Source organism: Dendrobium catenatum, unplaced genomic scaffold (genome assembly GCF_001605985.2).
Source record: "Dendrobium catenatum unplaced genomic scaffold, ASM160598v2 fragScaff_scaffold_932, whole genome shotgun sequence".
Lineage (NCBI taxonomy): Eukaryota > Viridiplantae > Streptophyta > Magnoliopsida > Asparagales > Orchidaceae > Dendrobium > Dendrobium catenatum.
In genome coordinates, this window is record NW_021319394.1 from 52,089 (window position 1) to 75,560 (window position 23,472).

The 23,472-nt window shown below is 33.1% G+C and overlaps 2 protein-coding genes across 2 annotated transcripts; both read right to left on the reverse strand.

Annotated features, from left to right (window-relative positions):
- Nucleotides 1-7,367: 7,367 nt before the first annotated feature.
- Nucleotides 7,368-16,882, reverse strand: LOC110103613 (GTP-binding protein YPTM2). Its single transcript, XM_020832402.2, has 8 exons — nt 16,736-16,882; nt 13,984-14,056; nt 11,420-11,467; nt 11,281-11,328; nt 9,817-9,888; nt 9,350-9,505; nt 8,789-8,892; nt 7,368-7,666 (listed from the first exon to the last, which is right to left on the reverse strand). Exons 1-8 carry the CDS (start codon nt 16,747-16,749, stop codon nt 7,570-7,572), a joined length of 612 nt encoding a protein of 203 aa, XP_020688061.1. The 5' UTR covers nt 16,750-16,882; the 3' UTR covers nt 7,368-7,569.
- Nucleotides 16,883-17,849: 967 nt separating this feature from the next.
- On the reverse strand, nt 17,850-21,598 carry LOC110103612 (monooxygenase 2; the record flags this gene model as incomplete). The annotated part of the gene is given in 2 exon segments (XM_020832400.2): nt 17,850-18,497; nt 21,368-21,598. Coding segments are annotated over 2 exon segments (755 nt in total), but the record flags the coding sequence as incomplete, so codon positions are not given.
- Nucleotides 21,599-23,472: the final 1,874 nt, after the last annotated feature.

The window sequence follows — 23,472 nt, forward strand, 5'->3', positions numbered from 1 at the left end:
GCATATGTGGATATAAAGTTATAAAGTTAATATAAATTATTATTAATTTATTTTAAATTTAATATAAATTATTATAAACTATTTTTAATTTATATTATTTATTTAGATAAATTTTACAAACATAAAATATATATTAAATTAGCATTTGAATTTTACATTTATAAATCATTCATGTTAGATTAATTAAAATTAATAAATAGATAAAAATAATTTTAAATAAAGCATATTCAAAAAAATAAAAAATAAAATAGATAAATTATTAAATAATTAATATATAATTAAATGAAATAAATATTATTCTCATAATTAAAAAGAATTGTATAAAAATATATAATGTATATTTGTTAAAGCATAAAATTCAACTAGTTATTTAGTTTCATATTACTTGAGAGCACTTTTTTGTTTTCATGGGTTAAGAGCTCAAAAGGTGTGAACGATTCATGTGGGTATGAATTATTGATGCTTAGTTGGTATATAACTATTATTAAAATTTCAACTCATTATTAAATAAATAGTATTATAATTAAATTAATTTAATATTTAATCAAATATTTTATATTTAATTAAATTATTTTAATGGTTTATGAATTGAATCGATTAGTTCTTAAAAATTGGGATCTTGTTCAATAGTTGGCTAGTTGAACCGGCGATTCAAACTGATTCTCATCATGGATAACATTAATCTTAGTTCTGATATTTCTGGTAAGCATTTAATTTCCTTCTATGTTGGTAAGAGTTTGTCAAATGATGATTGTGATGTTGTGAGTAATATTGTGGCTTCTATTTCTAATCCTATCATTGATTCTGATTTTCCTATTGAAGGCCTGGATGTTTTTTATTGCATCCCTATTATTGATTTACCTATTTCTCCCATGCTGGATGTTGCATGTATTAACTTGGATGGTGGGTTGCATAAGGATTTGCATTATGTTGACTTTGTTGATCACTCTTATTGGATTGAGAATTCTCAGGTAGTAAGTGTTGTGATGGTGATTTATATGGTGGTGTTTTAATGAGTTTTTAGAGGATTTTGATTTGAATGTGATGAAAATTAATAAAGCTGTCTTTTCTAAGGTGTTAGGGAAGAAAAATAAGAAATAGATAGTTAAAAATTTTGAGTTGGCTCTTTTTTTGCTGCTGGTTGTTCTTTTTGGTCTTAGTCTGTTATTTTGTGGGGTTGTTTTGTGGTTGTTGGTTTTTTTTTGGTGGGGTTTTGTTGTGGTTGTTGGTTTATTTTTTTTGTGGCCTTGTGTTTTACTGTTTTGGGCCAGGGGTTTGCTCTGGTTGGTTGATATTGGTTGAGCATGTTTTTCATGAAGATCGAACAAGCCATATGACCAACTCATGGTTGAATTAGTTGAACCAGATGTTATGTTCCAATTTTCAAAACCATGCTCTAAAGTGTTATAGAAAATTACTTAATTTTTTTAAATAAAAATATAAAAACACTTAAATACACTAATAGGGGGTTGTTTAGGATTTTTTTTAATTTAATTTTTGTTTTGTTATTAAATAAAATATGTTTGGTATTTTGAAAGTATTTTATTTTTATTTATTTATTTAATGGTGATGGTGGTGACATTGATAATAGATGGCGATGATAATTATTTTTAAAGCTATTCAAAATATTTAAAATTATTTTGAGATTTTTTAAAATTGATTTTTATTCAAAAAAAAAAAAAAAGTTAAAATCACACTAAACAAATACCGTTTTAAGTCAATCATAAAAGTGAGCCCAATTCTACAATGCTTTATTTTTTTTTTATTATTATTTTTTAGTTTAAACCCACCTACGGGCCTACACGTTAATTAAGGAGAAAATTAAATGGTCCTTAAAGGGATTTCTAGCTCATGACTGCTCATAAGAGCAACAATCAAAAGTAAAAAGAAACCTAAGAGCCTTAAATCCCTACTAAGCAAAATTATAGAATTATCTAATAACATTCTAAGATCCCAAAAACAAAGAGAAAAAATAAGCTCAGTCAGCATAATCCTATGATCAGCACACGTGCCACCCTGCACAAAACGAGTGCGGAGCTCCGAAAACCTGCAAAACAGGCAAGCAAGGATACTAGAAGAAAGATTAAGCCAACTAAAAGAAAGATTAAGCCAACTGCCAAAACAATAATATGAAATGTAGAACAAAAAGTATGAGAGACTCCCTAGATTACTAGAGGCCCAACAGATGAACAACTCATCCGAGAAAAGGCCACAACTGAAGCCACAAAAACACACCACCCAGGACACCTCCCAGGCAATACAACAAGCCCCAAAAAATTCAGAAAACAGAGTAAAGATCTGCAGATTAAACAATGGGCAGAACTGCGAAAGTACGATGTCCATGTTCATGCTATCAATACAGTATCTATATCTATCAATGTCCATATCAATGCTCAGTAGTATCAATACTAAATCCAGTTCGTACAGACGAACTGCACTAAAAAAAATCAGCTTTTTGAAGGGTTTTACAAACAACAACAGCCAACCTGCTATCAACTGACCCCAGCCACCACCATAAACAAGACCAAACACAGTAAACAGAGCACTGGAAGGACGACCATATAGAAACTACAAACCGGAAACATAAGGCACTCTATTCTTATCCAAATTAATCAAGCCTTGAATATGAACAGCTAGATTCATGAAAGATAAATCAATAATATCATTAAACTTACTACCAAACAGAGCCATCGCTCGGGCAGCAGAATTAACCACATGAGAAACAACATTATAAGAGCAGTTCATAGAATATAGGAAAAACTTAATATTTCTGTGGGTATAAAAAAGAGAATGCCCACAGCTGCTACCATCCACACCCAACAAGTCTTTAAGATCCACGTTGAAATTACCTTCCAAAACAATACTATGAATATCCAGACTAGCACAAAGATAAAGCCCGTGAAAAACAACCAACAAGATACCACCCAGCTTGTCAACAGCACCTGTTTTATCAGCAAAACCCAAAATATAAACCCCATTAAAGTTCCTAATTAAGCCACCAAGGCACCAATTATTCCCATCCAAAACAATATCAATATTCAGTTTAAAACAGTTGACATGAGGGCAAGACCAAAATAAAATCCTATTCATCGGGTTTGGCTGGGGACAATCTGGATTAATCCCAAAACCATCCAAAGTAAATAAAATCTTATCAAAGCTTTTATATGATATAAGATGAGCAGTAAAAAGAGAAAAAATCTTCTCCTTAATTTTAAAAATAATACTTTGATGATCCATCAAATTACTATTAAACCGAGAGTCATTTCTAGCCAACCAAATAAACCAAACAATAAGAAGAGGGATTACATTCCGAATATGACCCTTAACACAAACCATCCAGTCCTCAAACAAATTCAGCACAGAACAGTTAGGACCCCAAAAATTAACTTGAAATAAGTCCTCAAAGTAACTCCACACCTTAACAACAATAGGAGAAGAAACAAAAACATGCTGACGATTCTCAACATTAGAGCAACATTGACATTTAGAAGTAATAAACAAACCTCTATTTTTAAGAACGTCATCCGTAGGAATAAACATCTTGAGGATCCTCCAATTAAAAACAGATACAGTGGTAGGAATGCTCTTGTGCCACATCATTTTAAAAGGCTTGGAAGAAGCCTTTATGTTTCTAAACACGTGCCAAGCTTCTTTAGTAGAGAAAAGACCATCTTTAGTAAAAGTGCAAAGTAAAACATCTTTAGCAAAACAATTAATAGAAATGTTAGAAATCAAGTTAATAATAAAAGCCGGAATAACAGAAGAGAGTTTGTCCACATCCCAACCAATATCAGAAAAGAAAAAAATTTGACCTTAACCGAACTCAATGAATTAGAGTTAAGGAGAGCATCAAGAGAGAAACCATAAATCCAACGATCTTGCCAAAAGAAAATGTTCCCCTCCCCAAGCCCCCAAGCTAAACAAGGCTCAACTTTCCACTTAATCTGAACCATACGATGCCAAACTTTAGAATTACCTTTAGAATAAAAACAATTAGAAGGATGGTAGACCCCATAATACTTGACCCTCTGAAATTAGCCCACAAAGAAATATTAGCCCTTAAATTATACCACAGTTTAAAGGAAAAGGCAGAAGCCATATCAGTCATGGACTTACAACCAAGAGCACCTTCCTGAGTAGTCCTACAACAATTATCTCAGGACGACCAATGAATTTTAGAACTGCTAGAGGAACCCCTCCAAAAAAATTTATTGAGAATTCTATCAATCCTCAAACACACCATCTTAGTGGGAAACAACACTTGAAAAGAATACACCGGAATAGAGGGAAGCACACTTTTGATAAGAACAAGCCTATACCACCATAACTCAAAAACTATACAATGCTTTATGGTGTAGAATGTTGGCTATTTAAAAAATATAATATTAAGTGTTGTAGAGGTGCGAATACTTAGGTGGATGAGTGGCTTTGCTCTTAGAGATGGGATACGAAACAAGCATATATGTGAAAAGGTTGGAGTAGCTCCAGTGGAAGATAAGATTAAATAGAGTTGTTTTAGATGGTTTGATCACATAAAATGACTGTTCGATAACCCCATTAGAAAAGTAGATGCATTAGATTTGATTTATGTTAAGAAAAGTAAAAGTTGACCTAAAAAGACTTGATTAAAAAATATTAGAAATTGTCTTTAAATTTGATCCTCGATAAGACATAATGGAGAAAAATGATTCATGTAGCCAATTTCACGTAGTTGAATAAAAGGTTGATGTTGTTGTTGATAAAAAAAGTGATTCCAATTATACCCTAAACAAACATGTTGAAAAAATAAATAAAATTGAGTTTATATTTTTTATCGATCACTGGTGATAATATAATTTCTTGATCAGGAAACTGAATTGAAATAAATTATCTTGATAGTATTCATTTTAAAATAAATTTACTGATTCAATAAATTAAAAATACATCTTAATATAAAGTATATCATGATATCCGGTCTATTATTTAAATTAAATTATTGCCAGTTAGTCAATATCCCGAGAAACTTTATTTTATCTTTGTAGAACATGACTAATTAAATGTGATATATATATATATATATATATATATATATATTTTTAAAGATATTCAAAATATTTAAAGTTATTTTGAGATTTCTAAAAATTGATTTATATTAAAAAATAAAAAAAATAGTTAAAATCATACTAAACAAATACCGTTTTAAGGAAACCATAAAAGTGAGCCCAATTCTACAATGCTTTATGGTGTAGAATGTTGGCCATTAAAAAAAATATAATATTAAGTGCTGTAGAGGTGTGAATGCTTAGGTGGATGACTGGCTTTGCTCTTAGAGATGAGATACTAAACAAGCATATATGCGAAAAGGTTGGAGTAGCTCCAGTGGAAGATAAGATTAAAGAGAGTTATTTTAGATGTTTTGGTCACATAAAACGACTGTACGATGACCCCATTAGAAAAGTAGATGCATTAGATTTGATTTATGTTAAGAAAGATAAAAGTCGATCTAAAAAGACTTGGTTAAAAAATATTAGAAATTATTTTTATTAGATTTAAATGAGAATTTGATCCTTGATAAGGCATAATGGAGAAGAATGATTCATGTAGTCAATTTCACGTAGTTGAATAAAAGGTTGATGTTGTTGATAAAAAAAGTGATTCCAATTATACCCTAAACAAACATGTTGAAAAAATAAATAAAATTGAGGTTTTTTTTTTTATCACTGGTGATAATATAATTTCTTGATAAGGAAACTGAATTGAAATAAATTATCTTGATATTATTCATTTTAAAATAAATTTACTGATTCAATAATTTAAAAATACATCTTAATATAAAGTATATCATGATATCCGATCTATTATTTAAATTAAATTATTGCCACTTAGTCAATATCCCGAGAAAACTTTATTTTATCTTTGTAGACCATTACTAAATGTGAGAAGATATATTTTAAGTTTCAGATCCATCGTATAAGAGTGTATGGGTAAATTTCTGATTAAATCACCCTAAAAAGCATGATTTAAATCTTCTAAATAACCAGGAGACAGCTAAACTTGGGAGATAGTCTGCGCACAATGGTAAATCGATGTTTTTTTTTTGCCAAATTTAGGTTTCGTTTGGGGCAGATTTTTTAATGCTTCTTAAATCAGCTTTTTAATATAAAAATATAATTTTTAAACTAAAAAATTGTTTTAAGAAACAATAAAAAAGCCGTATATCTTATTGCTTCTTAAAGCAGTTTTATAATATAAAAGTTTCTTTAAGAAGCAAAAAGAAAACCGTTTCAAACGAAGCCTTAGTTTTCAATGAGGATTTTAAGTAGCAGTTAATTTCTTTCAGCAACCTAATAAATATTCCCAAAATCTATATACGCATTACATGCTGTTGTACATGAATGGTTTTTTTTTTTTTTTTTTTCTCAAAAGGTTAAATATTTCTTTTGTAAATTGGCTTCCATTCGTCCAACTATGCTTCTTTGTTGAAGATTAGTTTTGCTGCTTCGTCTAGCGTTCAAACTGTATTTGTTATAGTTGTTTTTTTTTTCCATCCAAGAAAATTTCCATTCTTAAAATACTGACTCTATATATAGGTAACTCTTTATATTATATTAATATCTGCCAGTTGTTTTGATAGCTTTGGGCATTTGGTTCTATTCATTACCTGACACAGTCGACGAGTTTTTTTTTTTAGGTTGCTTTTCACTTGCATTTCCTACACATAAGGAGAATTATAAAAAAACACATTATTTGATGTTGGCACATCTTTTTTTAATTATACTCTCAAGAAAGGTAAAAAACAATATAGATTCTTGTTTATCATTGAACCATGATGAGGCGTCTCTCTCAATATTCTGTGCAAGACCGGATGCAGAACGTAATCCAAAGATCAACTAAAATGAGACACATCAGCAATGGATGATGTAGCGTATTCTAGTTGATCTCCAGATGACATTCGATGTCCGCACATAATAATTAATCCTTGCGATGCGAAGGAAAAACAAAACACATTCATAAATATCAATCTCATCTAGGAAGAGGATATGCGCTTGCCATTGATGCTTCATCTGTCCTTTCTTATGACTCATGAAATTACTGTTACAAATCTAGAGTTCCCCATATTTCTTTTTTACTCTAGCTTTTATTAACTAATGTACAGGAAGATCTTGGAGTTGTCTATGGACAAATTAATCTTCATCATATCTTTTAAAATCTCAATCAAATAATTGTAATAAATAGAAATCTAAATTATCTATTGTACTCCATAACTTCAACAAGATTCTAATTTGGTTCAAAAAAATTACATTTCTAAAAATATAACCAAAGAAATTTGCATTGGTCCATAAAAAACGGAATACTAAGTTTTTGGAATGCTAATTAACCACATATTATAAAAATAAAAATAAAAAATATACCGATTATTATGGGACCACAACAGAAGACAATAGTCGGTGGAAAGAATACAATTGCATAAGAACAGTTCTAAGAAACTATAAGGCGGCAAACAATCAGTAAGGAGACGAATTATAATCAGTTCAATATAAAACTGAGCACTAAAAGTTTACAAATCAATATGTAAAGTAGGCGGTAAACTTATGAAGAGCAGCAGGTGGACTTTTGGTTGACAGGCTGTCCACGGATTTGAACTGTTGGAGGCCTTGCGTTGTTCATTGCTGGCTGACTCGCCATCCTGAGACAAAAACCATAACAGATTATACAATAGCCTCATAAATGAATATGTTAGACCGGTTCATTGGACCAGCCCAATTGGTCCGACGGGACGGCTTATGCGAACAGAGGCGGAAATGTCCGCCTCCTATACGCGCCGAATGCTGTTTCAGAAGGATTTTTGAGGGAGTTAGGAGGGAAATTTGAATGTAGGGACTGTTTAGGAATTTCCTTTTGATCAAATAGTCTGTTTTCCTAGTGTTAGGGCATTTGAATTTGGCTGAAATTTGATATCTTTTAGGTTTTCTTTGGATTCTAGCGGCGTTTAGAGATTGGGAGAGATTGATCTTCCTCTCGAATAAAGGATCAATTGCATCTTGATATTTTTTGTTTCCCTTTCATCAAATGGTACAAATTATCTACTATTTTTCTGGTTTTGTGTGGATTTTTTGTGGAGAAATCTCGCAGATTTTCGAAGATTGATAGAAAATACTTGAGATCTTCGAGTGTTTCCTATCAGAATCCTTTTCTTTTTATAATTCAGACTAGGGGTGTTAATTTCGGGTCACATGTCGGGTTCGGGTCGAACCCGAAACTGACCCGGCACTATTCAACCCGAACCCGACCCATTTTTAAAAACGGGTCGGTTTTCCAGACCCGAATTCAACCCGCTTCTGGTCCGGGTCAACCCGACCCAACCCGAATGACCCATTTTCAACAAAAAATTGCTAATTTTCGGGTAAAAAATGGGTCAATCTCCTCTTTTCGGGTAAAAAATGGGTCAATCTCGGGTTGCTGGGTCAAAATCGGGTTTTCGGGTCAAAATCAGGTCACTTTCGGGTCAATTTCGGTTCAAAGGGTTAACCCGAACCCGACCCGATTTTTGAAACGGGTCGAAATGTTGAACCCGAACCTGACCCGTTTGGGGTTCTGGTTGACCTTAACCCAAAATTTTCGGGTCGGGTTCGAGTCGGATTTTCGGATCGTATCAAATATTGACACCCCTAATTCAGACAACTCAATTTCTCTTATATCTCTAAAGCCTATGGATTACGTGTAGTAGCGCATTCAAATTCAAATAGAGTTACTTCATTAAAATTTCATAATAATCTCATAGTTGCATATATATAAAAGAAATAAATACCTGTTCTTGATATCTGCAGCCATGGCCATGAAAGCCTGCTCAACATTAGTAGCATCCTTAGCGCTGGTCTCCATGAATGGTATTCCAATCTCATCCGCAAAGCTCTAATACAACATGTAAGCGCTACTAGTTAAAAAGAAGGAAATAATTTACAGGACCAAAATAGAATAAATGCAGAAATTTTTGACAGATTCTACTTGCAGATGTGATTATCCTATTTATTTGGCTGTCACGCCTATTTAGCAATCTTGAGGTATAAGATTGCATGCGGCATGATTAGCAAATAAGAGAAAAGAAAACTAAGGCTTCATTTGGGGGACGGCTTTCTTAATGCTTCTTAAAACAGTTTTTTTTTTTACTATGAAAATTTAAATTTTTGTGTTAGAAAGCTGCTTTAAGAAGCAGTAAAAAAGCTGTCCCAAACGAAACCTAAGATTCAATAGGAAATATGAATTTAGGATAAGAATGATGCATGTATTTTGCAAAGCATGTACTTGGAAGCCAATACAAATGGAAAAGGGAAGGAAAAAATCAAATTTTTTTGAAGAAGGGTGAAATTACCTTGGCAGTCTCATAAGATACAACTTTATTGGCAGTAAGATCGCACTTATTTCCAACAAGAAGCTTGTTAACGTTATCACTAGCATAGCGGTCAATTTCATTCAGCCATTGCTTCACATTGTTGAAGCTTTCCTGGTCTGTCACATCATAAACCACCTGCAAAGTCAATTTAAATTTAAGACCGGTTTACTAAATCTAGATTAGGGTATATTTGGGGCGGCTTTTTTACTATTTTCTTTTTCAAATTATTGCAATTCTTTATTGCTATTTTTTATAAAAATTTATTGTTAAAGCTCTTTTTTTATAACCAAATTTACTATCCTACTTTTCAAAAAGAAAAAAAAAATTATAATGTCAAAAATAACTACTAAAATATTATTTTCCTCGTAATAATTTTACAAACCACCACAAATGAAACTTTAATTGATTATCAATGAAAGAGTAAACTAAGGACCCGGATTGCATACAATAATCCCATGAGCACCACGATAGTAGCTGCTGGTGATTGTTCTGAACCGTTCTTGCCCAGCAGTATCCCACTGTAACAAAAGAGTAAAGCATCTCAGCATTGAAAACAATTACTGTAAATGATATATAATTCAACATGCTCTGAAAAATAGGAAACTTGCAGAAATGTCATATTCCAACATATTGATAAAACAAGCAGCGTAAAACACTCAAAAGCCTTGTTCAAAAGAGAGAAATTTTCTCCTGTAACATATGAGAATATTTCAGTCAATATTGAGCGCTTTTTTGCAAAATTTTCAGATATGCAGACAACATCGCAATCCACAAACTCAAAAAGAACTAGCAGCAAAAGGTGAAACAAATAAAACTAACAATTATGATCGCTCTAACTTTACTGCTCTACAATTCATCCTATAGATCCTTTATGAAATCATACAAAATATATTTCCTTTCCTCTTTGAAAAAAGAAAACCATTACAAGTGTTATAGCTTAACCTTTAGGTCCTTTACTATTACCTCTATAACCATATGTTAGACCGGTCCAGTCGGACAGAGGCGGAAGAGTTCCGCCTCCCTGTACGCACCAACTGAACCACTTCAGCCAATAGAGCAATTTAGGTAGGATTTTTGAGTTTGGAGGAAAATTTGAATGCAGGGACTGTTTAGAGATTTCATTTTGGATTGTATGCATTATTATTATTATTATTATTTAAACAGTTTGTTTTCTTGAATTTTGTTGAAATTTGAGAACTCTTATTTTCTTTGGGCTTTAGCAACGTCTAGAGATTTCGGAGAGAAAGATCCTCCTCTCAAATAAAGGATCAATTGTATCTTGCTATTTTCTTCTGTTAGTTTGTATTCTTGCAATAAAATTTCTGTTTTTATCTGATTTTCTGCTGGATTTGTGGGGATTTCTCGTTGTTTTTGTCAAGATCGTTAGGTTTCACTTGAGATCTTCAAGTGTTTCCTAACACCATATCACTCAAATCGATAACTTATTATGAAAATGCCAATCAGTCAACTCCCATTACAATAGCATAACCATAGATGAGTTAACTAACCCTCGACTTAGACTTGAAGACTAGACCAGATCAAGCAATAATTAAATTAGCAAAGATTTTCAGGTCCATAAGCCTAAATTAACCTCCCCAACCGAATCCAATTTAAGCACAAGAAGGTTTGTCGTTTGATGATTCTACCTGACCTAACTCAACTTTATTTGACGGGGACATAGCATTCACAGGGAAGGTAAACTTGGGAGCTATTTATTAATTAAATATCCCTTTAAAGTAACACAACCAGACCAGTGTGACATCTTCATAAGAGCTAATAGATTAGGATGTTATATCAATAATATTAAAATTTTGGGTAATCCCAGTAAATATAAAGGTTTATGATGGTACAACAGTAAATATAAAGGTTTAAAAATTCTAGCTAATAAAATGCCAAACAATTCAACTCACAATTTGAAGCTTAATGGTCTTCCCGTCTTGCTCAACAGTGCGTATTTTCTACAATACAGATATAAATGCCATATAATTATCTTAAAAAAAACATAAAATTAAATAAGGAACAGCATCAGAACAAATGAATTATACTTACAAAATCAACTCCAATGGTGCTGATATAACTCTCCAAGTACGAATCATCCTAAACCCAAACAAGAAACTAATTAGGGCTCATAAATAAATATAAATATATATATACTAAAATTTTGTTTGAGCAGATGTAGTTATTTATAAAAGCTATTGTATAATTGTTGCAGAGAAAATAGATTTTTTAAAAACCGTTGTGAGTATTAAAAAAAAAATCATTTGAAAAAGTCAAACAGCTTTTTTATGGTTACCACGCTAGTATATGTTATTATAAAAAAAAAAAATCATCACATATATTTCTAAAAAGAAATTTAAAAAATTGTAGCCAAATAGGACTATGAGTGATGTCTAAAAGGTAAAGCTATGAGAAAGGTGCCCTAAGAGCATATATAAATATAAATAACATTTAGCATAATATCAAATTTCCATTAGAGTTTATTAGATGTGTAAGATAAACAATGAGTAGGGCCACTACTTAAAAAGTTAGATATGAACTTATATCATACCCACCAACACAATGTGGTAATTTGCAAATAGCACCTTGTAAATTTAGAAAAAAATTACGAAAATAAATCGAAAATCCAATCTTTAGTAATATTGCGATACTTTCCCAAGATAACCATAGCACTGGTTCCAGGTGTTTGCCAAGCTAATCATATTAGTTTTATTTTTATATTACTCAACGAACCTACATGATAAACTTGAGAGGCAGCTAAAATTATGATGAACAAAGGAAAATTAGTTCATCAAAGGTAGGGGTGTAAGTGAGCCGATCCGGCTTGTGAGTGTGACTCAAAGACCTTCTCTCACGTGACTGCAGCGGTGAGCCGACGGCAGGTAATTTCTTCCCTTTGGTATTTTCTTCTTTCTTTTACTGGTTTTATTTTCTCCTCTTCTTTCTTTAGTTCATCTCCTTCCTTTTTCTTTCTATGTTGATTTCTCAAATCAGCAAAGTAAGGGTTTTGTATTGATTTCTCAATCTCTGTAGATTTTTCTTTTTTTTTTCTTGTAGATTTTCTCAAATCAGCGGTGAGCCGACGGCATATGATTTTTCTTCTCTTCTTTTTTAACATAGATTGACGGTTTGAGGCTTGAGCTTATTTTTTCTGGAAACAGCAAACTTCATGTCTTCTCTTGAATTTTTTTATACATGAATTGATGGATGTATGGATGAGTGGATTTTCTTTTTCTTTGGGTGATTTTTGTTTAGATATTCTGATAAAAAACTTTGCTGAAATTTTTTTGAAAAACAGATCACCTTGTTATCCTATAGCAGAAAAGTGAGGGTTTTCTGAATGTATAGTGCAGAAGATATATTTATCTATATTTAATATAACCAGTTTTTCCTTTTGCTTTTGTTTACAAGCATTTTTTGACCTCTCTTTTAACTCTTTCACGGGAGGAATCCCCTTAGAGATTCAGAATCTGACCAAGCTAAATTCATTATATTTACAGAACAATTATCTCTCAGGTCCAGTTATATGCAAAATTTTCTCTCTTATGCATTGAATTCTGCTTTCTTATAGGTTGTACAGTTCTCTTATAAGTTTGGGAGCTCATGCGGTTCACAATTACTTGCTTCGTCATTCCGTAGATTTTTTATGTTGTCCATCAAAAACATATGCTGGATAATTTTGCTTGTTAGGTTTGAGCGGTAAGATTGCTTATGAATTTTGTCTGTGGAATATTTTGTGGATAATAATTTTCTTTTTACCCCATTTCTAAAATAATTATTATTTTGCTTTTATCTTAATTTACAGGTTTTTATCATATTAATTGACACCGTAGAGATGGAAGAATTTGAAGAATATGGAAGTATGGAACATCCAAATATCAGACATATAAGAAATATATAGTTCTATCTTCTGTTCAGTTTTTACTTATGCTGTATTATGAAACTTCTTAATAAGTTATATGATTCCAATTGTTTTTTTTGTAATGATGATATGAAATGCAAATTGGTCAAATTTTTATATTATTGAAAGTTCTATTACTATATTTTTCAAATTTTTATAGTACTTAACCATATAAAAATTTTAGTTGATATTGATCAAATTTTTAAATAAATTTTTTTAAAGAAATATGATTGCTCATAATATATTGACTCGTCTACAACTTACATTTTTTTTTAAAGAAATTAATAGTTAAAGTTCTAGACGTTTTATGATTATTTAAGTTATTTTTTTATTGTTGAAAACAAATTTTAATTAAGTGATAGAAGAAAAAGAATTCTAAAAAAAAGAAAATTTGGCTTAAAATTAAAGACTCATGCCAATTAAAAGATTTAAAAGTTGAGTTCGAGCTTTCTAAACGAGCTCGATCTCGAGCTCGAGCTTTTTAAACGAGCTCAAGCTTTCGAGTCGAGCTCGAGCTTGATATTTTATAAACGAGTCGATCTCGAGCCCATTAATCGAGCTCGAGCTCATTAAGGATCAAACGAGCCAGGCTTGATAAGGCTAATACTCGACTCGACTCGTTTACACCCCTAATCAAAGGCTTAAACACAGGAAGATTGACAGGAGTTAACAAATATTTAATAGAGGAAAGCAATAAAGATGTTTGCTACTTAACTGCAAATCTTAGGAGGAGGCATGATTTGCCAACACCAGAGTCTCCAATAAGCAAAAGCTTGAATAGATAATCACTGTCAAATAAACAAATTAGATTTAATATCTCTATCTGCGACTTACTTTTTTATATAAATAGCGTTTGCAATATTTTCAAAAAATGACAACTTGAAAACAAGCTCAATACAAATTCTGAAAAACTTTAGTTGCATATTCAACATAGAAATGGAGGGGTATTGACCTCAATTATGTATGCATGCATAAAATTTCATACCAACAATAAAAATGATATGCTAATTCATGTATAGAATCTGGTAAAATTAACTATTTCCATTTTCAACCCACCTGTGTTAGGGATCTAACTCATTTGTTTAGATGAAACTACTAAATTTATAGTTCCCATATGGAAAACTACATGAGAAACCGTTTAATGCGCATTATTATGTCATAATCATGCATATTTAAATGGTACAAAAAGAAAGTTTCATTACAGTAAAAAATAGTCATCTTCTAAGTAAAATGAAAATATTTGTAAAAAACATCTGACATCCAGTTAAAGGAACATGCAAAGAGTAAGAGTTATGTAGAAAAGAACTCTATTGCAAATGTTGACATTTAAAAGCTAATCTTACCAGAGTATGGCAATAAATTAATACATGAAGGCTAAAGATTGCAATACTTGGGTACAAAAACAACAACAACAACATCAAGCCTTTGTCCCACTATGTGGGGTCGACTACATGAATTATTTTTCTCCATTGTGTCCTATTAAAAATCAAATTCTCGTTTAAACCTAAAAAAGAGAGATCATGTATAATATTTTCTAACCAAGTTTTTTTAGGTCTACCTCTACCTTTCATAACATAAGTCAAATCTAATACCTCTACTTTCCTGACCCGGTCATCAGAAGGCCGCCGTTTTATGTGCAATACTTGGGTACAAAAATACTTATATATATATATATATATATACACACACACACGTGCAATATCCACTTGAATCAGCTACTATGCCATCATACAAATTTTTTATCAACATAGATATAATAATATCAAACAATTTTCATAAAGCTTCACTTATCAAAATACATTGAGATTTGTTTAGAAATATTTAAAAAAACTGCTTCAAGTTAGTTAGATTGCTAATTAACGTGTCACTCACTTCATTCTCATTTAAGATAAGATGTCGAATAAACAAAGAGAAACTTCATATATTGATTAATTTGCATCTTATAGTAGGAACACGAACAATTAAAAACTCAAATCCAGGCAGGAAGATCATAATGGCAAGACGGTAAGATTAGTACACTAAGTTAGATTAGAACCAAAAATTCTTGAAAACGAGATGAAAAAAAGGAAATCCTTTGTCTAGTAACATGCTTGATAAAAATAGTTATTCAAGTTAGGAGTGTCTAAATAAAAAAAAATGGTTGCACTGAAACAAATGTCAATATAGTACCACAATTTGGAGTAAGACCTAAGAAATTAGTATGTCAGAGTGATTAAAACCAATGAAAGCTAACAATCCTAAGAGATATTGATCCAAAACAAAAACTATGTATTTTGTGATCCTTTCTGAGTGCACAGAGAAAATTTGTTATGACTTATGATATGGAGCTTTAAGAGGTTGTTCAGTTATTCATATGGACTCCATGTTAACCCTTGCTATAATCCTACTAGTTGAAACTCATTAATCACCCAATAATTCTACTACTTGTAAATGCCCCGTTAGATATATTTTAATAATTTCAACACTCATTAATCTAAACACCTGAAAAAGTTAGAGCAACAATTCACAAGCATGAAGAGCTAGAGCATACCAATACAAAATGGAAAATAAATAAGAGAGACATGTTTTGGACATCGGAAAATTTTACAAGAAATACAACGTAATGGCAAAAGACTTATCAAATGAGAAGAACATTCATATTTCTAAGAAGCATTCACATATATTGAACTAAGCACAAGTTACAAGAGTTGTAACACACATTTTGGTTCAGCAGATAATTATTCTAGATAGCAGTGAAAGTCAATTAAATACGTTATAGATAATACTAGCCGAGAAAGGGAGTTTAAAACCAAGATGACGCAAAATTGATGAATGAAGCGATCAGCCTTGTATATATCTTCTGAAGCAAAAGAACAAAAGAGCCTTGTTCTTCTACCTTTAAGCTTCCAGATCCAGGTCAGAAACTAACATCCATATTTAAATGCTGCAAGCTATCAATGAAGCTGTACGATTTTAAACAAAACGTTGCTAACAATTTCCACACCGTAAAAGAACCTCGGGTCACAGCTAAATGTAGACAAACCATGCAGAAGAACCAAAAATTTCGACTACCAGTTAACCACAATCGACATGGATTTAAAACCCTCTTCATTGTATTCAAAGCAAATAGAAATAATAATAATAAAACAAGAGATAATCGCGAATTGGAATTCAAGCACGCCGCGTAAACCGTAAACCACAGACGTTACCCACAACACCATTTGAAGCCCAGATCTCAAATCAGATAACCAGATCTCCACAAAAGATACACAAAATCATGATCAGATCAATAAAAACACGATCAAACTTGCAACCATTAATTCGCAATCGCCAATTGAATTTAAAACCTAAATCGTTCGATGATCATAAATAAAAGTTCCCCTCCAGATCTAAATAATCAGCCCGGCAAAACGATCTAATCCCATTTTCAGACGCGAAACCTCCAAAAATTAGGCAGAAAGCAGGAGATTGAATCTAGAACGACTTACTACTCTTGATTCATGACGGCAAATCGAGGGAAACGCTCCTCCGGCTGTTTTCCCCTCTTCGGTGGGATTCTAGCAAAGACAAGTTTTCCCTGGAACAGGAATCTGATCAGAAAGAGAGACAAAGAAGCCCGGAGAATGGGAAGGATCTGGTGTATGTCATATTTAGATCTTATAAATATAACTTACTTCCTAAGGTATGCTAATAATAATCATTTAAATTTTTATGCTCAAATCATTATTAATTTTAATTTTTAAGCATCCTTATTACCTAAATTATTTATAAATGAATTTAAATTGATTTAATAATTACAAGCTATTTTAATTAATTCAGTAATTTGTCCATTGCAAGTTACTACTACAACAACAATAACAATAACAAACTTTTATCCTCCTACATGTAGTTGATTACATGAATTTTTTTTCTCCAATATTTCTTTTAAGGAGAAATTATTCCGTGTGGAGTCCGGATGGTTCCGAAAAGAACTGTCCGGAGAATTGTCAGGACTGTGAGTGTACAAACTATATAGTTTCTATACACTGTGCATAAATTTGTATACAGTGTGTACATTCACATGCCCGAACAGCTCTTCCCATCCGAACTCCGTGCATAATAATTTATCCCTTTTAAGAGTCAAATTCTCATTTAAATTTCATAAAAATGTATTTTTAATTTGTTGTCAAATCCTAAAACCTAGATGAAAAAAATAAAAAGTTGCCAACATAAAAATTTGCGAACAATCATGATATGAATGCTTTCATATATTGTGTCACATACTAACTAGCTATGGAATAAAAATTTCTACAACCTATCTAATGATTTTCAACTCATATTGCAAAACATATTAATGCAAATAAATTATTGCTTAAAAAACATGGAAAAATAAATTAACAAGTTATGTACTTGTACTTGATTGGCCGTCCACGCTTAAAACAATATATTTAAGATTCATTTGGGATAGCTTTCTTATTGCTTTTCAAAGCAACTTTTTAATATTAAAACTTTTAGTTTAAATCATTTTTTGTTTTAAAAAACTGCTTTAAAAAGTAGTAAGAAAGCTGTCCCAAATGAAATATTGATTTGCACCTAATAATTTTGAGATGACACAACAAAATATAAGACATCAATGAACACAATCTGAAGTAAAATGTTTACAATCTCAACCTTTTGGAACAATGTACAGCATATTTGAACATCTATAACACATTTCCTAGTTTGCATTTGCATCAAAAGCAGACAGTTAAGTTGAAGCCACAGGCTCCAGCAAATCACACTCAAAGTTTGTATGTTCTAAGAATGGAGCCAGCCTCACAAACCAAGGTATCATGATATTGTTCCTAAATTCACACACAACTGGATTATCCCACTGTAACAATGAGCCGACGAGGTTAGCCCGGGCTGTAACCATAAAGATTCGCGCCCACCGCTCCTCGCCGTAAGCTCTGAGAGCAGCTTCGACCGACTCGCCGCCATCTTTCAATGCAGCAGAAAGCTTTCCTGCAAGAACAACTGAGTCTTCTAAAGCGCAGCAAGCACCTTGACCAAGATTGGGTGTCATTGGATGCCAAGCATCGCCGACGACCACCACGTTATCGGTCGATGCGGCCGGGCTAAAACCAGGCCAAAGCCATCGATCGACTAATGGAGTCTTGATCACAACATCATCTGGTGTATTGTGCAGGACATCTAGGAGATCAGAAGGCCAGTTTCTCATAAGCTCAAGAGCTTGCTTTTTAAGAATGCTTGGGTCATCAGTTCTAGGCCCTGTGCAGAAACAAATTAAGGGTGGTGAAATATGCGTTGGTTAATATGGAATGATATCAGAAAGAAAACTGAGTTATGCGATATCAACATTGTAACAGGTATGTTCACCATTAAGAATCATATTAATAAAGATGTATACTTTTAATGAATATCTAGTTTATCAAAACGTAAACCTGTCAAAAAATTGTTGCTTCTAATATGTACCGAAGAAAAACAGGTTATAAAATGGTAAAGGGATGCCATAGCCTCAAAATCGGTGGGTTATAGATCTAGGAGTAGACGATCCTTTTTGGTAAGGAACTGAAATAAATCAAGGTTTAAATTAATTGTTATTATTTAATTTATTATTCTTTTTAAGAATTTGAATCATAATTTAACACAATGAAGAAAAAAGATTAATATATCTGACACCACCTAGTGAAATAAATGCTTTTTATTGTTGTTGTTATTATATATACTTATACAGCTCAAAATATTTGCATGAGGAAGGAGCTCTTCTTGAATTAGGAAGAAGAAACCTTTCTTTAGCTTCTTGGAAGAGAGAGAGGGAAGAGAGGAGAGGGAGAGAACAACAGGAATCCAATTCCTTTATCAATGGGCTATTACAAGAGGGGGCCTTATTACCAGAGGCTCAAACCATCATCCTATAGTGCTTATTTATAAGCATTTACATATGATGTGATAACTCGCGGATCAACTTGATCTAAAATCGGATCACTACATAACAATCTCTACCTTGATCCGATTTTACGATCAGAGAATCACCTATGTGCCTGTTGCGATCTAACATGCTCCCTGCACTAACTCCATGAGCAAACCCACTGAACCAAGCCCAATCCTGCTCACGAATGGCCTCCACTGTGAGTTCCGATCCACGGTTCCAGCTCATGCTCTCGCGCATTCTAACCCACGACACTTGCGACCCTTGATGTTCCTTCCATGATCTGCACACTCCTGTATCGCCAATCTTCCCCGCGCATCCATGCGGGCTCCAACCTGCAACTTCGCACGAGCCACCAATCTAATTCTGAATCGCCGACCAACCCATCGCCCCAAGGTTCTTTATCTTATCGCTTTTGATCCACTACGCTGACACACAATAGCCTCTTTGCCTCCCGGACTCCACCCGAAGTCCAAGCCATGCGCAAAATCGGGCCTTCCGCACTCCCGCACGCCAGTGCAGCAAACTTGTACTGCCCGCATGGCCACCCCACGCCCAGCGCGACAGCCCGAGCCCCATGCTCTACCTGGATGCATTCGCAAGCGCATCGCACATCTGCGCTCTGTGTTGCAGTCCACATTACTCTGCTTCGCACCCCACGCAAGTACGACAACATCAGTGCCTGCGTGCTCCTGCCCTCTTTGCTCCTGCCTTGGATCATGATCTGAGCCCGCTCAGGCTTCCGCCTCCCTCTGCGAACGATCCCGAGCCCGAGTACGCCACCCCCTCTGTTTGACTCCTTCCTCGTGTATCGACCACGTCCGAATCTTCCACGCCCGATCACTCGAGTCAGCCTATGCTTCCTTCCTCCTTCCATGATCATCTCAACGAGGCTCTGATACCACTTGTTAGGTTTCTTGCCTGAGAAAGAAGAGCTCTTCTTGAACCTTCATGCAAGAGAGGGAGGAGAGGGAGAGAAGCAACAAAAAGGAGCTTTTATTCAATTGAACTTAACGAGGGCTATTACAAGAGGCAGTCACTTTTACGCCTAATCATGTTTTATATGTTTATACAGCTCAAAGATTGTTGTAATTATATATGTTTATGCAGTTCAAAATATGCAAATCATGGAGGAATTGCATGTAGTGAACAACTTAAAAAGCATAACAATCGGTTATAGGATTACTGTAGTCATACTTGGTTATGTCAAGCATATTTTGAATGTTGATGGCAAAGGCATGTGTTTAACGGAAGACGTCCTTGGTGATTTCGCTTGCATGAAAGCAACATTTGACTCTAATGATGAAATTCAAAATATAGTGATTGACATTAAAAATATAAAATAACAATAATTATTGATAAGATCACCTCCTCATCATCGACTTCTTCCTATTGAAATGAGAGAGGTCTATAATTCTCTTGATGGCATCCATAAGGAGAAAATAAGAGATGCATCAAACCCTTAGATTCCATCTTCTTTTAAAGAGCATCATGAGGCAGAAACTATGAAGCTAGATAGGGTGTGAATTTGATTTTACGTTTGGTAGACACCAAATTTAAAAATCAAAATCATATTTGGTCCAAATATTATCTAAGATTTTCTTGAATTTAAAATGAATTTGAAATCAAACTTCGATAAGATAAACATGAGGAAATTGAGCACCACTGTGGCCATTTGATTGGCTTATTATTATTTAGCTCTACCTCTTATATTGCCTCTTCATACAGTTCTTCCTCTGCTTTCAAGATACAAAATAGCAAACGAAGATCATTCAATTGATTCACGTCTTCTAATTTAGTCATCCAAGATCAAATCATGGACATTATTAAACTGTCTTTGTAGACTTAGTTGCAAATAGTTGTCACAATTCTAGCCCAACTCCTTCGAAATGATAATAGCAAGCTTAGTGCCTGACTAGTAATCAGATTGAACTCATTAATATGCACTGCTACGAAAGCGCCTTCAATCATCCTAAAATCAACAAAATTCTCATTTAATGTACAATGTTTATCGCACAAGATTTTGACTTTTGAGTTGTAGCTACCAAACTCAAAAACAAAATCAACTTTGGTTCAAATCTTGTCCAAGAACTAAAAATTTAAAATAACTTTGAAATAAAACTTACATGAGTAAAATATGGTGAAATTGAGCTACACAACTGTTAACAAAATATACAGAAGAGAAGTCATTCAAGATTAATGAACAAACCTGGAGATGGGTTGTTGAAGCAGATAAACCAGTAAACTTTTGCTTGGGAGATGGGAACAAAACCTGCACGAAGACCCCTACCATAGATGTAGTTCACTCTTGCTTTAAATGGCTGGCCTTCAGGATAAAGTGCAATGCCACGAAAGGCGCAATGTCCAACATATTTGGGCTCTGAAAATCCCATCCATTTTGCAACTGGTGATCGAATGCCATCACAGCCTATCACAATCTATTGCAAAACTAAGCTTCAGATTTAAAAATTGAAAAAAAAAAGAAATTAATTAGGTTAGAAGTTATGCAAGGAAAACAAAAGCTTTGATGAATTTTATAGTTCTTCAATTTGCATTGAGATGAGCATAATATATGATTAATCAATTTAAACTTGTATTATATTCATCTCAAAGAAAATCTAATAACTATAAAATCCCTCATAATCAAATTTGGATCAGGATGTCCTTAACCTAAAAATTTTCCAACATAAAACGAATTGCTCAAAAAGAAGCAACAGCTAATTATAGGAATTAGAAGCCGCTGAAGAGCTTTGAACCAAAGTTGGAAAAATTAGGTGGCCAAATCAAGATTAATGCCACTAACGAAGCTGAATGTGAGTTTGAAAGTAATAAGGAGAGAACAAAGCATAAAACGTCATTAGATTCCACATGCTCAAGCAACAGATAAGAGTATGAAGCAAGACAAGAGTCTTGGCAGTGCCAGTCCACGAATAATTACACGAAGGATACGAGCTGTCTTGAGAGAAGGACATGGTTATAAATGAGAGCAATAAAATTTTAATTTCAAAGAAGAAAAAGTGGATTAGACCCTAAAGAAGCTATGATCTGCACGAAGAATATCTCTAGCATTGATCTTGAGGAGGTGGTCAAAGAACCATGGGTGATTGGAATAAGATAAAAAGTGATAAGCACTGCAAGTCATTGCAATCATGTAGATCTGCAAGTGAAAGAAGCACCCAAAGCTTCTGAAAGTTCAATGGATGATTGTGAAACCAATTGAACTACGGAATGACACACCAAGAAGCAGGTAAATTGATATATTAAAAATATTTTTCAAAGCTTTTTAAATTAAACAACCAAATTCAATTTTAAAGCGAAAGCAAAATTACAATACAAAACAAACACTAAATATTTGTTTTTGACTTTTTAGAAAAATAAATAACAATTTTGTTTGTTTTATATATTTTTTTTAATTTCTTTTTAACACATAGACCAACTCTAAAACAATCACAATGATAATAATGCTCAACCAAAGTAAACGCCATAGAAACTAAATGTGAAAAAGAAAAAAATGCAAATCAAATTTTTATAGTAGTTAGGTCAACTTGACCAACGTCCACTCCCCAATGTCCTTCTCTTCAGTTATGAAACTAAAATCTTAGTGACTCTCTATGTTGCACCGATACGGATACGGCGACATGGATACGACACGATACGGATACGGGACACGTCAATTATTAAAAATACAGGATACGGGTACGGCGCGGACACGACATTATAATTTATAAATCATACATAAAAATTAAGAAAGCAATCAAAGCATAATATTTGAAATTACAAAAAAAAAAATGACAACAACATCATTTGTAGCCTTGTAGTTTATAATATCAAAATATAAGTAAGCATTAAATGTCTAGTGCAACAACAAAATCATAAACATAAATTATCTAGCACATGAAGTGATGTGAAACTATCTTGCAATGAAATGTGAATTGCACTTAAAATTAATAGAAGTATTGAATTAAAGTTTGCTTCCCAAAACTTTATGCGTAATCAATTTAAGTTCAAGAATTCAAAGATGAGTGATTGAGTAACAACAAGAAGTCACCGTCAAAGATTAGAAGGCCATTCAAAATAAAGTCAAAATTTCAAATAATGCGAATAGCTAAAATAACAAAGCCCCAAATTTAAGGTTTAGATCCTTCACCTTAGGATCCGTCACTCAATTTGAAGTGGAGGCTAGCGGAAAAGAACCGTGAGCAGGCTTAGCAACGCCACTAGTAGACAGGTGATCTTGAGAGGACTTGTCGCCGGGATGGAGGTCGGGTTCGGAGGAGCGGGTGGACGGCTTTCGATGATCCACGTATAGACGGA

Bases quoted from the DNA above. Each gene is read 5' to 3' on its own strand.
- LOC110103613 (XM_020832402.2), bottom strand. The intron at 8,893-9,349 runs GTAATTTCACCC...ATGTTGTATTAG, and splicing joins TATCTTATGAGACTGCCAAG to AGCTTTGCGGATGAGATTGG. The intron at 7,667-8,788 runs GTATTTATTTCT...TTTTTGTCTCAG, and splicing joins GCTGCAGATATCAAGAACAG to GATGGCGAGTCAGCCAGCAA.